The sequence below is a fragment of the Lampris incognitus genome, chromosome 1 (genome assembly GCF_029633865.1).
Source record: "Lampris incognitus isolate fLamInc1 chromosome 1, fLamInc1.hap2, whole genome shotgun sequence".
Taxonomy (NCBI): Eukaryota; Metazoa; Chordata; class Actinopteri; order Lampriformes; family Lampridae; genus Lampris; species Lampris incognitus.
The window spans coordinates 16,046,810-16,060,783 of NC_079211.1; the positions used below are offsets into that span (position 1 = coordinate 16,046,810).

Sequence of the window (13,974 nt, forward strand, 5' to 3'; positions counted from 1 at the left end):
CTTAATTACCAAGTTGATTTCTTAAAACATCGCTCTGATCAGCGGACTAACTAATGAAGCGAGACTGAATGGGCTTTAGGGATGAATGGGCGGTGATGAAAATCCTGCTCTTAGAAGCGTCTGCTTTGGAAATCCATTGGATAGGCACCGCATGAAGATGAACCGCTTTAAAAAGGAAGTGTTTTGTCTCGAGTGCTCTACTGGGGCTTTGTCATGTGCTATATTAGCATCCTCTATCAAGAAAGAAAAGAGATGTGTGTATGTGTGCGAGAGGGAGAAAGAGAGACAGAAAGAGCCAAAATGGGAGTGTGAAGGGGGTAGGAGACATGCACGTGTGCACACACACACACTCACACACACACACACACACACACACACACACACACACACACACACACACACACAAACATGCAGACATAATACCATGGCCACACAGCCCAGATAGCGTCTGAGTGAGAGTGTGTCTTTGTGTGTGATAAAGAATAGGTCTTTCCAAGAGTCCCCTGGCCATCGGCTTCTCGTCTCTGTAGCCTTTATCTGGCTCAACTGGCTCGCTTCTTTTGTGCCGGGGAGCAGGTGGAGCTCTACAGCCCTTAGTATTGGCTTTTATGGAGAGCCATATCTCTGCTTCTAAACTAAGATGGAGGAAATATGGTGACAGACAGGCGTGAGCGGATCGTTACGGCCACAAAGGCGCGGGAGCAGTTAGGGGCAGATTCATGGATGAGGCCACTCACTCTCAATCTATAATGCCCGCAGCTTTACCACTCCATTTACGGAGTCACCGCACACACACTTACACACACACACACACACATACATAGGCTTGTCCACATATATCATATGTACAGCCAGACAGGTAGGGTGGGGGCAGAGGGTATGTAGTGTGTGTCTTTGTGTGTGCAACGTGTGTGTGTGTGTGTGTGTGTGTGTGTGTGTGTGTGTGTGTGTGTGTGTGTGTGTGTGTGTGTGTGTGTGTGTGTGTGTGACAGGGAGAGAGAGAGAGAGAGAGAGAGAGAGAGAGAGAGAGAGAGAGAGAGAGAGAGAGAGAGAGAGAGAGAGAGAGAGAGAGAGAGAGAGAGAGCACTTGATGTAAACTCAGCCTATGTAATTTTTGGCCATATACATTCTTTCATAATTTTCTTCAATACATTTTATGGTTACTTTTAAAAGTAGGATCTGTCATGTGGACACCCCACCATTTTGTTTTGCTTTGGTTTGTTGTGCAGGCTGGATCTGAGATGGGGAGAAGGGATGGGTCATGATAGTCTGTGAAAGACTGTGAGCAATGGGGGGGGTTGATGTCTGTGTTATGACAGAGTAATGCTTATGGGGCATTCACATTATCATGCAAAAAAGGGGGCTTGCACCTGACATGGCAATTGTTTTGAACAGCGACAGTTTTTTTTACTGGCAATCATCCTGTGCAGATGATTGCAGTGTGCACCGCAGGTTGTGCAAAAGGTTGAAATTGGATTAACTTTAACCCTGGCAATGCGCCGCCCTTTGAGAATGCGTCCAATGGCTGGACACTACGTGACTCTACAGCTCCGAGCTGCTATTCAACATGTAGGAAAAGTTAATAACTTCAATGTTTGAATTTCCAGAGTTGTATAACAATAATAGGGTCACACAGAGACCATACCAATAGGTCCTTGAAAAGTAAGCCTTCAAATGGAGCTGTCAGGTTTGTTATGAAGACATAACTTGAGTGGGTATTTAGCTAATGCTAGCCGGGTCACAAAGGATTTAATAGAACGATGGAGTGGTGAAACACTGCGCTGTATAAAGCAGCGTACATAGTGCACAGTCCCTTGTTTTTCCACGACAATGTGAATTGCCCATTACATTGTGTTCACACCAAATGCAACGCCGACCTTTAGCATACTAGCACAAATCAATTAAAAGTGAATGGAAAGAGGCGATATGGCACAACAGGCCACTGTTTGGCCCGAGATACACATAATGTTATGTATCAATATATTCTAGGGGCGGCACGGTGGCGCAGTGGTTAGCGTGGTCGCCTCACAGCAAAAAGGTCCTGGGTTTGAGGCCCAGGGTAGTCCAACCTTGGTGGATCATCCCTGGTCATCCTCTGTGTGGAGTTTGCACGTTTTCCTCGTGTCTGCGTGGGTTTCCTCCCACAGTCCAAAGACACGTAAGTCAGGTGAATCGGCCATACTAAATTGTCCCTAGGTATGAATGAGTGTGTCGGCTCTGTGATGGTCTGACGGCCCGTCCAGGGTGTCTCCCCGCCTGCCGCCCAATGACTGCTGGGATAGGCTCCAGCATCCCCGCGACCCTGAGAGCAGGATAAGCGGTTCAGACAATGGATGGATATTCTTGTAGGTGGCAAAACAAAGGCAAGCTGAATTTCTGAAAGTGAACATGTGCAACTGAATGGGAACTCCTACCAAGTTCTTCAGTCTCAACTGGCTTTGAGACAGAAGCGTGTTGATCGGTTCGGTACAAGCAAAATCATTCCTCAAGTTGAACATTTTTAAACTCGAGTGAACTACCATTTCCCTCATTTTACATATCTCGAGGCAAAAAAGCAGCTTGTTGCATCATCTCTCCTCTTTCCATTTGCATTTTCATTGATTTGTGCAATGCCAAAATTTGGCGCAAATGAGCCCATGACCACTCTTGCTACCAAATTAATAAACTGCAGGCCATGCTTTCAAATGATGGAGAGCCCTAAAACTGGAAGAATGGTTCAGTGATGTTGACCTTGCAGCATTTTTATTGTGCAAATGTCCTTTTGTAATTTCCAGCAAGTATGCTATTGCAGGTATCCATAATAAGTGGTGAATCGGAGATGGGGGGGGGGGCATAGCTCCACTCCACTCTGCAGCTACACCCGACAACAAAAATACACAATAGCAACATACAGTAAAATTCAAAAAAATAGCAGAGAGGTTGCCAGGTCCCCAGATTACAAATTCTACCTTTAAAGGGTTGGAACATATCAAGGGTCATGCAAATAAAACCCATTCAACTAGACAGAGCTGGATTAAACTAAGCAGAATTTAAACAAGCGAGAGAAAGAGGGAGGATAATAAAAGGTAACTCTGATAAGTCCATAATAAAAAGAGAGAGAGAGACAGGCAATTGTCCTGCATGAAATGTAAAAGGCCCCCCTCCACCAAACTCCCCACCAAAGGAACATAGGCAGCTTGGCGGAGGCAAGGTATGCATTCATGCATCCCCATTGAGTCTAGCTCAGCAGCGTATTCCTTTTAATGCTAATCCTCAGCCCTGTGCCTACCCATAGAAAACTACAGGCTAGCAGAGGGATGGATGTCCCTCGGAAAGCAGCCTTTTATTCAACTCTAGATGAATAGGAGATGAATAGGGCATGGCAGTTGGCAGAGCACTATTGGGCACACAGGCAGGCAGGCAGGCAGGCTGGCGGGCAGATGAGCAGGCAGGTCCTTCTGATGCTAATTACTCTCTAGCCTCTCTCTGATTCTGACGCAACGCAGGGACAGAAAGTGGTGCGTGGGTCAGCCGCGGGGAACGAAGGAAGAGAAGAGCAAAAGAGGAGGAGAAGGAAGAGCGGGCTGAGTCCAAAGAGGCAATGATGCTGCCAAGCTAGGGCTGCTGATGCAAACAGAAGAAAAAAATCCTCCCCGCCTCTCTCTCTCTCTCTCTCTCTCTCTCTCTCTCTCTCTCTCTCTCTCTCTCTCTCTCTCTCTCTCTCTCTCTCTGTCTCTCTCTCTATGACACAGTCTCCACACCCTCTTCCTCTATAGTGCTTCCACATCTTTTCTTTCTCTCCTTTTCCTCTTTCTTTTTCATACAACTTGTTCCTCCTTTCTCCCTCCCTCAGTGGTAGAGAGCAATAATCCAGCCACAGAAAGAAAGGGATGGAGGCATTTTGGGAGTCCTGGTGAGACCAGACAGGGACAGCTCCTCCAGGCCGTCCCGGCTGCTAAGATTACCGCTGTCAATCAATGAGTGCGAGCGGCACCGCAGCCAGTTGTGTTTAAAGCAAAAAACAAGGGGCCACTTTTTGAAAAATATCCATCACAAAAGAGAACCTCTGTTCCAGTTTTGTGGCCAAGGCTAGTACACCCTTACACATGCCGATATGTTAAAAAGGGGTCTCTCCTTCAACCTGCAAATCCCATCTCAAAACACACCTTTTCAAACCGGCATATTCAGTCTGATCCACGCTTCATTGAGTTTTGTGCTCATGATGATTTTATACTTATCTGTTGTGTTAACTTTTTATTGTCTACCCTGCTTGGTTTTGATTTTATGCTGTCTGAATCAGTGCTGCTTGTTTTGTTTTTTTAACTGTGTTCTGTAAGGCGTCCTTGAGTGCTCTGAAAGGCACCCACAAAAAAATGCATTATTATTATTATTATTAAACACAATTCCCTTGTACCTCACTTTTTATCTGATCTTAAAGTGGAAATGGAGCACGAAGGGGAACTGTGTTTTCCTAAACAAATAAAAAAAAGAATGAAAATTAAAAATTGTAGCCATATATATATAAAAAAATTAAGAGTTTCTTTATTAAAATCAGTAAAACCTGTTAATGCTAAATGTAAGCAGTGACATAACGGGGTTGAGTGGCTTGGTGTAGTTCCATAGGTTCACCAGTAGTTCACAGGTGGAGGCAACCGACAGTCGAGACAGCCATCAATCATTTCGGTCGTCTCGGTGATAAAGTATGCAGGAGAGGTTTAATTCCGTTCACTGCATGTTGGTTTTCAGTGTGAAGACATTTGGACGGCTCTGTCTGCGGACGGCAAGACAGGGGAGGAACATGTAGCAGGACTCCCATCATTTGCCCGAACCTTAACCTCCCAACCTTAACCTCAGCACGGGGGGTTTCTCGTACTGATGTGGGCGTGTGTTGTACTTTGGGGGCGTGTCTTCTACATTACATGGCTACTTCAGTTGTGACGCCTGGTGGAATAACCTATTTATCCCTGTGGGAGTGCCACGCCTCCTTTTGAAAGAGGACCTGAGTGGGGATAACCATTCAGCGCACGCCTTGTTTTGGCGCCTTCTGAATGTGATGTCACTCACCCGGGCCACATCTATCTCTAGCTGGATGAACCACAAAACACCTCCAAACAGAAAACTGGCACCCAGTGAATAGTTACACCTCTCCTGGTCACCTTTATATTGTTCCTGGATGCAGGAGTTAAGGTGGTCCATTTCTGCCAACTTTCACCAGAGCAGAAAACAGTGCATCTTGGGTGGTGCTGGCCAGGCAACAGAGAGTAAGTAGCCGGGGCTGCCACCCACTCTGTATGACACAAAGTCACTCCATAATAAAGAGCAAAATACCGCGTTCCTCTTCCACATACTCTTACTTGAGCAATAAGTCAGAACAGCACAATTAGGAACCAGAGTGGAATCATTTTTCTTCATAAACCACTTTCTCAAGAGATCATATTGTACCAGACAAATGAAAGGACTGGTCGCTGAGATCCCTGTCACTACACGGCCGTATTCTCGGCACTCTGCTTCATTGCTGAAGATCAGAAAGCAAAAACTCGCCGTCAGCAACGGGTCGGATAAAAAGTTCCCAAATCAAGTCCTGCTGGGGTGACCATGCGCAGACCAAATGCAGGAAAAACAGAAAGATTTCCACAGAACAACACAGATTTACAACGTACACGCCGCATGTCCACACCTCATGCAAAAAGGTATATATAACTCTGACAGTGTGCATCAGGCTTAATTTGAAACATAAATATCCCATCTGCCATAACACTCTTGCCTAATAGTCAGTGCAGAACAATATAAAATATGCGTGAATAACAAATTAGAAAATAAATTACTATGGGTGTGACCAACAGTAAATAATGACAGCGGTATTGGACAATGTGCCTTACTGGTGTTTTTCGCCTGAGGAGCGCTTTACAACCAGTCAAACTCTGCAATATGAGAGCGCAGACGTATGCCAGGGATTATTCCTGAATTCCAATCAAAACTGATTGTCAATTGTCAAAGTGCTGTTATTTTGCTTCAAAGTGCAGGAATGTGTCTCCCTGTATGAGTCAGAAAGCTGTGCGGTACATAAAGCAGGACGCCTGCTCAACCTAAATCCTGTAATTAGCAACCTTGGCTGATTCTCTTAATGCAAAGCAAACGGAGGCAGAGAGAAAATCCCCGGGAGTTCCTGCGGTTCGGCTGCGCAGCTCTCGCGGCAGGCGGTCGGCTAGCCACCGTTTTCAAAACTGATTGAAACTGAGGCCCTGTGGTCCGACAAACCTGGTGATGTACTTGCTGGCTAAATTCAAATACGATGGCAGCCGAGCAATCATCCAAAACTACAAAATAAATTGAACACATTTCCGGATTTTAATGCGCATTTGATTAAATTTTAGGCAAGGTGACTTTTCAAATATAGCTGAACACTTGCCCTGTCAAAATATGCCTGTTTCATTTCCTCGGGGCCAAAACATGGAACTCAGCTGGTAAGCAAAAGCCGGATTTGTTTATTTCAGTAGCTGACAACTGCTTAAAGAGGGACGGTGACGGTAAGGCACAGCTTATTGATCTCTGCCATCACACACAATGTGCACTTAATGATAATGAGGCATAAAACTGCAGAGTATTACTGTAATACTGTGTACCCATAACACAGCTGTACACAGCTAATGTCCTAAACGACACTATTCAGCCGTGCAATGCACACATGCACACAGACACAGACACACACACACATGCAAAAGTGTTTTGCGTTATTATCTCTTAGATTAGCCCATGAAAGGCTTGTCTGTTGCTGTAGATCTGTATCGTATGAGATTACACACACTTCTATGTCCTAACAGATAGCTAAAACAGCAGTGACACGTCCACATGTTGTCATCCTTAATTTCTCTATTACGTCGTGTGTTTGGGTGTGTGCGCGTGTACAGTACGTGTGGATAGCGTGTCTGTGTGTATTGCGTGCAGTGTGTGCCAGTTAAAAAAAGGAGATGAGCTACATTAAGATTTGTGACACTGGGTCTAATTAATTTCTCTCGCCTTAGGGTTATTCAGGTAAAACAATTACACCTGTAATCTATTTCAAAGGAACTAAACTGTCTTTGCAATTAATGTTATTAGCCCTCTGACTCTAATGAACCAGAGAGCAGGCTCGGGGTCTGGGTGACAGGTCTTTTCCCTGGGGACTGCAAATCAGGGCCTATATTTGTGTGTGTAGACATGTATGTGTGCACATATGTGTGTATGTATGTATGTGTGTGTATATGTGTGTGTGTGTGTGTTTAAGTACATAGGTGGGCACGCCTGCCCCTGACTCGGCTTCAGTGTGCTGGCCTGCATTGGAGCGGGTGTGTGAATTGCAGATATATTAGAGCAGACAACATTAATAGTATTCCAAAAGGAAGAAAGATTGAGTTTGCCGCGAGAGGAATAAAAAATATCACAATGGGCAAGGTCCCTATAATTACTTGGATTCAATTAAGGGCTTTTTGAGCAGGTGGCTTAATAAGCTTTCAGCCTCCTCTCTCCTCTGTGCAGCCTAATGAGTGTCAGTCAGAGTCGGGAGAAGATAATGCTCTTGGCCTCGGGGCCCTCCATTACTCTCACGTCCTCACCTTCTACCCAGCATGCCTCCAGCTACGTCTGTGACAGACAAGCCTGTCTTTTCATTAACAAATGCACTCCGTTCATACACTGAACACGCTACCGTGCTGCAAGAGGAATACATGCAGTGCAAACTGACACATGGGTAAAACACTTGTTGAATGGGGCACAGTGGGGATCACTGAGGATCTATTTTGCACCTTTAACTAAGACCGTAATTCATTTAACTCGTTGTGCATTTCAGAAAAGTCTCTGTTATCCGCAGAGTGAAATAATAATAAATCAAGTGTGGAAGTTATCCTGAGATTTAGACGCGTTCAGTTAGCCCCTAACCCTGTAATCCCCCCTTGGCTTTGCTGTGGCAAATGGGATATTATTATCAAAAGGAAAGTTCTGAAGTCTGTTTACTGACAAGTGGCAAATAGACTTTGAGTTTGATTTTTTTTGGGGGGCTTTGATGTTGCAGCCCCCCGACATCAATCTAGTCTCAGATTTCAAGTCTGAGCACTACAAAGCGTTAGCCTTCTGAGTCTAATGTAGCCTGCTCTCTATTTTGTAAACCTCGATGAAGGTTGAAATGTTTCATTTCTCGAGTTGTTTTGAGGGGAGATGGTTGTTTTGAATGCAGGTTTTCCGGCACACAGACATGTTGATGACTGCGAGGGCAACACAGCTTGAGGTATTTGCATGGGGTTAGCCGCACAAACTACAGGGTTTCTCTCTCTCTCTCTCTCTCTCTCTCTCTCTCTCGCTCTGTCTCTCTCTCTCTCTCTCTCTCTCTCTCTCTCTCTGTGTGTCTGTGTGCACAGACTCATCCTGAGACTGTACCCCAGCGTGAGAAAATCAATGAGACCAATGTATCAGAGGCTAGTCCATCAGCATCTGCACACATACGCGTCCAAGTACGGAGACACATACTGTACACTTGCATAAACCCGTGCACACACACACATGCTCCATCTCTCTAATACACGTATGCATATTCTCTTTTTCACATGCATAAACATGCACCTGCATGGGCACGCTATTTTTTTTGCCTCCGCAGCGCACACATACACACTGCTCACCCCGACCCCCCCCCCCCAGCTCTCTCCACACGCAGTCTAGAATATTGATGTGCTCTTTAAGAGCCCTTCTCTCTGTCTGTGTCACATTCCATCCATCTATAGACCGTTTCCAACCACGGCGGCTTGAGTACACATCAGATAGAGTGAGAGCAATTTGGCTGTAACGCTCCTTTTATACAGTGGTTTATACAATATCCTCTCATAAACTCGGATGGTTTTCTGCAAGCTCCACGTTTCATCATCTTCACATTATAATGAGGCGACACGCCAGTCTATTATATGTCAGTTTGTATCATTTCATGTCATTAATACAGCCACTCTTTTTTTTTTCACGTGGCGCGGAACATCATTCCCAAACTCCGACGTACTCAATTAAGGAAAGGGAAGCCGCTGCCAGGAAACCTCTTCTCTGTGCTGCAACGCTTTCATCTTCTGCTGAGGAAGTCATATCTGGGATTGTGTGCATGTGTGTGTGTGTGTGTGTGTGCATGTGTGTGTGTGTACATATGTGTGTGTACATATGTGTGCTGTAGAGACAGAAATAAAGTAAAGGGAGAAGAGGGACTGAAGCATGAGGACCAGCAGCCTGTGGTTGATTACCATGGGGGCGAGTGGCAATTAATGTAGCACTAATTAGAGGGACTTTTATGTTTGGAAGGCTAAGGAGGGCTACTGAATATCGGGCGGAAGCTAGTAGAAGCTCCGCGGACTGTAACAACCCCCATGATCCCCCTCCTACCCCCCCCCCCGTCGCACCCTGGCCACGCTTCAACGTAGAGCAAATGAATCAAACCGCAATCCTACCTTGAAAGTATTGAAGTTGACATAAAAACAACACACAGGAAAAACAACAACAACACAAAAACGCCAGGAATCGGATTATTGTCCTCAAATAAGTGTGCTACGCTTGCCTCACCCGCCAACTCCCCCCCTCCCCGCGGCATCACCCGCTTATATCAAAACAACGGAAAGGAGATAAACATGCTTCAGTCAGTCTCCCGCCCGCTCCCTTTATTTTCTACATCTTCACTTGATGTCTTATCGTCTGTTCCTATCGATTCATAGAGTATCGCAGCAAAATGCAGAATATTTTCGAATTTGGTTTTACCTTCATTTTGAACATAGATGAAGTCACTTTAAAATGACCAACGCCTTTATTATTTTGATATTTGATGGCAAACAAATCCCATTCTGTGCTCCTAGCTTCACTTCCCCTCTCGCCTCTCCTTACCGTGACATCTTTTTATACTTTATGGGCCCCACCCGGCCCCCCCCCCCCCCGGTCTCCTCGCACCATACTTCACTGTGTAATCTTGGGGATTTTGTGGCCCCCTTGGTGCGAGAGGTGATGGGTACAGCAGGATGAGCATGATAATCTGCCACACTGGATTACATCCTAATCTCTAATCTCTCCAGCCTGCCTCTGTCCAGGGACCACCTCCACCATGCCAATTTTATTAATCCCAGTCCCTGGCATCCGTGGCTTAGCCTTGCCCATTTTGATTTCCCAGTTTCCATCAAGCATATGAAGAAACATAGGCTGAAACAATAGGTTACCATCACGCAACATGCCAAATTGAGTGCCGTGACCCTTGTGTGCCCCATCAGGACGGATTTAGACGCTCATGAGGCCGTTAATCCAGCGAATGTGAGGATTCATCAGGAATAGCTGCCGTAGGGAAGTCCCGAGTTGCCCAAAACGCAGTTGGTTGCATTTTTGATCTCCCGTTCGCCGGTTAAGTGCTGAATCTAGCATCCAGCAGGATCCCAATCTAGCATCCAGCAGACCTGGTCTACGTGTGAAGGCTGCTGTGGCCTGTCTGACTTCCTGACCTGGAACACTCACAATTAATGTCCCATATCACAGCATTAAATGGGTGTTAGCAATTCCTGTGGCTACTGTGAGACCGATGACTGCAGAGAGGCTATTCCAGTCACGTATCAGCGAAGAGGGAACATGATTAACCAATTACCATGCCCACCTAATGAATGTGTGATCAGTTCAGGGCTGATCTCTGGACTGACATTTCTGTCACAATGATGCCAAAGTGTGTTATGCATGCAGGGCAGGAACCAAATCCAATAAAAACTGATTTAAACTCATGCCAATGGATTCACATCTGAAACAAACATTCAAGCCAGAATTTTTAAGAAATTTATATTTTTTTTCCTTGCCACTTTATTAACAAATGTACGCCCATGTGGTGTGGCGGGCAACGCGCCCGCCCGCCAGCCCAGCGGCCCGCGATCGAGCCCCGCAGGCGGCAGCAAACGGAGCGCCACCCCCACCCACCCACCCACTTTATTAACAAATGTACTGCCGAAATCCGATGTAAAACCGTTATAATTTTATGTTCATGAGCAGTGGTTAGCGCGGTCGCCTCACAGCAAGAATGTCCTGGGTTCGAGCCCCGAGGTAGTCCAACCTTGGGGGTCATCCCGGGTCGTCCTCCGTGTGGAGTTTGCATGTTCTCCCCGTGTCTGCGTGACTTTCCTCCGGCTGCTTTGGTTTCCTCCCACAGTCCAAAGACATGTAGGTCAGGTGAATCAGTCGTACTAGATTGTCCCTAGGTATGGATTTGAATGTGTGTGTGGGCCCTGTGTGATGGCCTGGCGGCCTGTCCAGGGTGTCTCCCCACCTGCCGCCCAATGTCTGCTGGGATAGGCTCCTGCAGATAATAATGGGATTATTTTTTCAAATGGTAGATATGCTACTGTCAGCAGTGTGAGCAAGGGCTCTAGTTTCCGGGTCATAGCGCAGTCGAAGGCGCCGTATAAGTTCATGGCGCAAGTCGATCTAAGGTGTGGCCACTACTTTTTTGCTAATTTTGGGACATGCTGCGCTGGCAGTAATTGAGTGCAATGGAGGCACAGTTGGATTAGAAGGAATAAATGATCAGCAGGCGTGGTGGGGCTGTCTTCAATTACAGCCAATCAAATCAGCTCCTCACGTTCCCTTTAAAAGCGGCGCACTCTCTGTCATGGCGAACTGCCAATTACGTCATAGTGGACGGCGGAAGTGCAGACCGGCTAAGGCAGAAAAGCTTCTCCCAGGAGCAAACTGATGTCCTTGATCGGGATGTGCGGTTGCCAAGTGCACATACAACAGACATTAACGCCAATCCAATACAATATGAGACAACAAGCAAACATAATTATGTGACAGGCTACTGTTTTAACGTTTCTTCGTTCTCACCAGCATCTTTCTCTTTTTCCTGCACGTGATCACAGATCAATCAGCATCAGAGGTGGAAAACGCTGCTTCAGAAAGTAAAAGTACTAACCATGTATTTGTTCCACCCATGCACTAAACCAGCTGGTCCTAATTAGCACAGCACTTCAGCCAGGTAGGAGAACTAATTAGTGAAATCAGCTGGTTTAGTCCATGGGTGGAGCAAATACATGGTTAGTACTTCTACTTTCTGAAGCCGGGTTTTCCACCTCTGATTAGCCTTGGCAATCAGTTCGTTCTTTCAGGCTGAATGAAGTTAATTAAAATATTGAAAACCCCTTAACCATGTTGTTTTCCATGTGTAATGACACACAATGACCGTTTTGTGTTGGAGGATAATGATACACATACAGGTATTTTGTTTTGTGATTGAAAAGGTTTAGGAGAGCAGTCACTAGTTAAATTATTCACAAAATGGGCCAACACAACACACACAAAAGTGGCGTGTGTGATTTTGGATAAGTCTATGCTCGGAAACCACCACACCAAGATGTGGTCTGACCAGGTGGAGACGCAGGCGTAATATTTGGTTTTATTTGACACAAAACTAGCACTGCGCCACCTGTGTTTGACTGACACACCCTCTACTGCGCCCCCACACCCATTTCAGCACAAGGGATGTCATGGTTAGCCCAGAAATTAGCAAATGTTCCCAGGCGAGAGAGAAACCACCTTGCGCCCAATGAAATTGTCACTATGTCTACGTTAGCACTATTGCCGGCCTTGTGTCATCCAGAAACTGGAGTCCTAAGTGTGGACAGGTAAGCTTTGATAGCTTTAAACCATCCACCCATCCATTATCCAGACCGCTTATCCTGCTGTCAGGGTCGCAGGGATGCTGGAGCCTATCCCAGCAGTCATTGGGTGGCAGGCAGGGAGACACCCTGGACAGGCCGCCAGTCCATCACAGGGCCAACACATTCACACCTAGGGACAATTTAGGATGGCCGATTCACCTGACCTACATGTCTTTGGACTGTGGGAGGAAACTGGAGCACCCGGAGGAAACCCATGCAGACATGGGGAGAACATGTAAACTCCACACAGAGGACGACCCGGGATGACCCTTAAGGTTGGACATACCCCAGAGTTCGAACCCAGGACCTTAAGACCACACCAACGAAAGTATTTTCCTACATGTCTCATTGCTACTGAATCCCCATTGCAGCAGTTAATGACAATAAATAAATACAAGAATTGTACATTCAAAAAAATTGTGTCTTTCAGTGCCCGCTGCTACATGCTTGTTTTCAGTTTGCTTAAAGCATGGTGTATTTCATTTTTCTTTTGTGTTATTAGATTTTATCTTTACACAGCCTAGCACACTCCACTTTCAGCCAAGAACACACTGCCAGACTTAAGAAGTCCTAGTCGACTGGGAAAAGATGTGGCATCGCATGCTGAGTGACAGACTTTCGCAGATTATAATCATAGAGAGGCACACTGGTTATGACTGCAGTTACACAGCCACATACACTTCCTATAATACATTACTACATTATTATGTTCCGTATAAAACACCAGTCTGAGGTTCAGTTAGGCGACAAGTGATGAATCTTTCCGTACACTACAAGATAAAGTCCACTGGTGACCTATCTTGTTTTATGCAGACCAGTGCAGACTCTCCATGATCTGGAAAATCAGTCATCATGGCCAATTTGGGGTTATAATTGAAATTTGAAATCATCAAGTGTTGCTGGCTTCAGATTCGCATCACCTTTTCTACTTCTATGCCCATACTTTTATCATAAGTTGCCTCATTCCCACCTTTCAGAATTGGAAGTCAACACTTCAAAGAGGAAACAGAAAATTCATTTGTGTGAGATGTGTTAGCCGCTGAAATCCACGCAAGAATCAGACAGTTTAATCCTACAACGATAATTATGATGACGATGTACCATTCAGATTCTTTATTCAACGTTTATCGATGGAAACTCAGCTGGGTCACCTGAAAAGGCGAAAGCAAGGCTGAAATGCAACGTGTGTGAGAAAAAGTGTGTGTGTGTGACTGAACGAGTGAATGAGTGAGCGAGTGGGCGAGTGAGAGAGACCAACCCCCGTCACACAATAAAGCTCTGTTGTGTGACAAAAATGACAGATGCCGAGATGCAAGTT

General features: G+C 45.7%; 1 protein-coding gene across 1 annotated transcript in view; it reads right to left on the reverse strand.

Moving 5' to 3' along the window:
• Nucleotides 1-13,974, reverse strand: part of tenm1 (teneurin transmembrane protein 1) — a 231,774-nt gene that overhangs the window by 102,674 nt on the left and 115,126 nt on the right. The window contains exon 10 of the mRNA XM_056289538.1: nucleotides 1,165-1,179. Within this exon, the coding sequence (XP_056145513.1) occupies nucleotides 1,165-1,179 (15 nt within the window). The remainder of the gene's footprint in view (nucleotides 1-1,164; nucleotides 1,180-13,974) is intronic.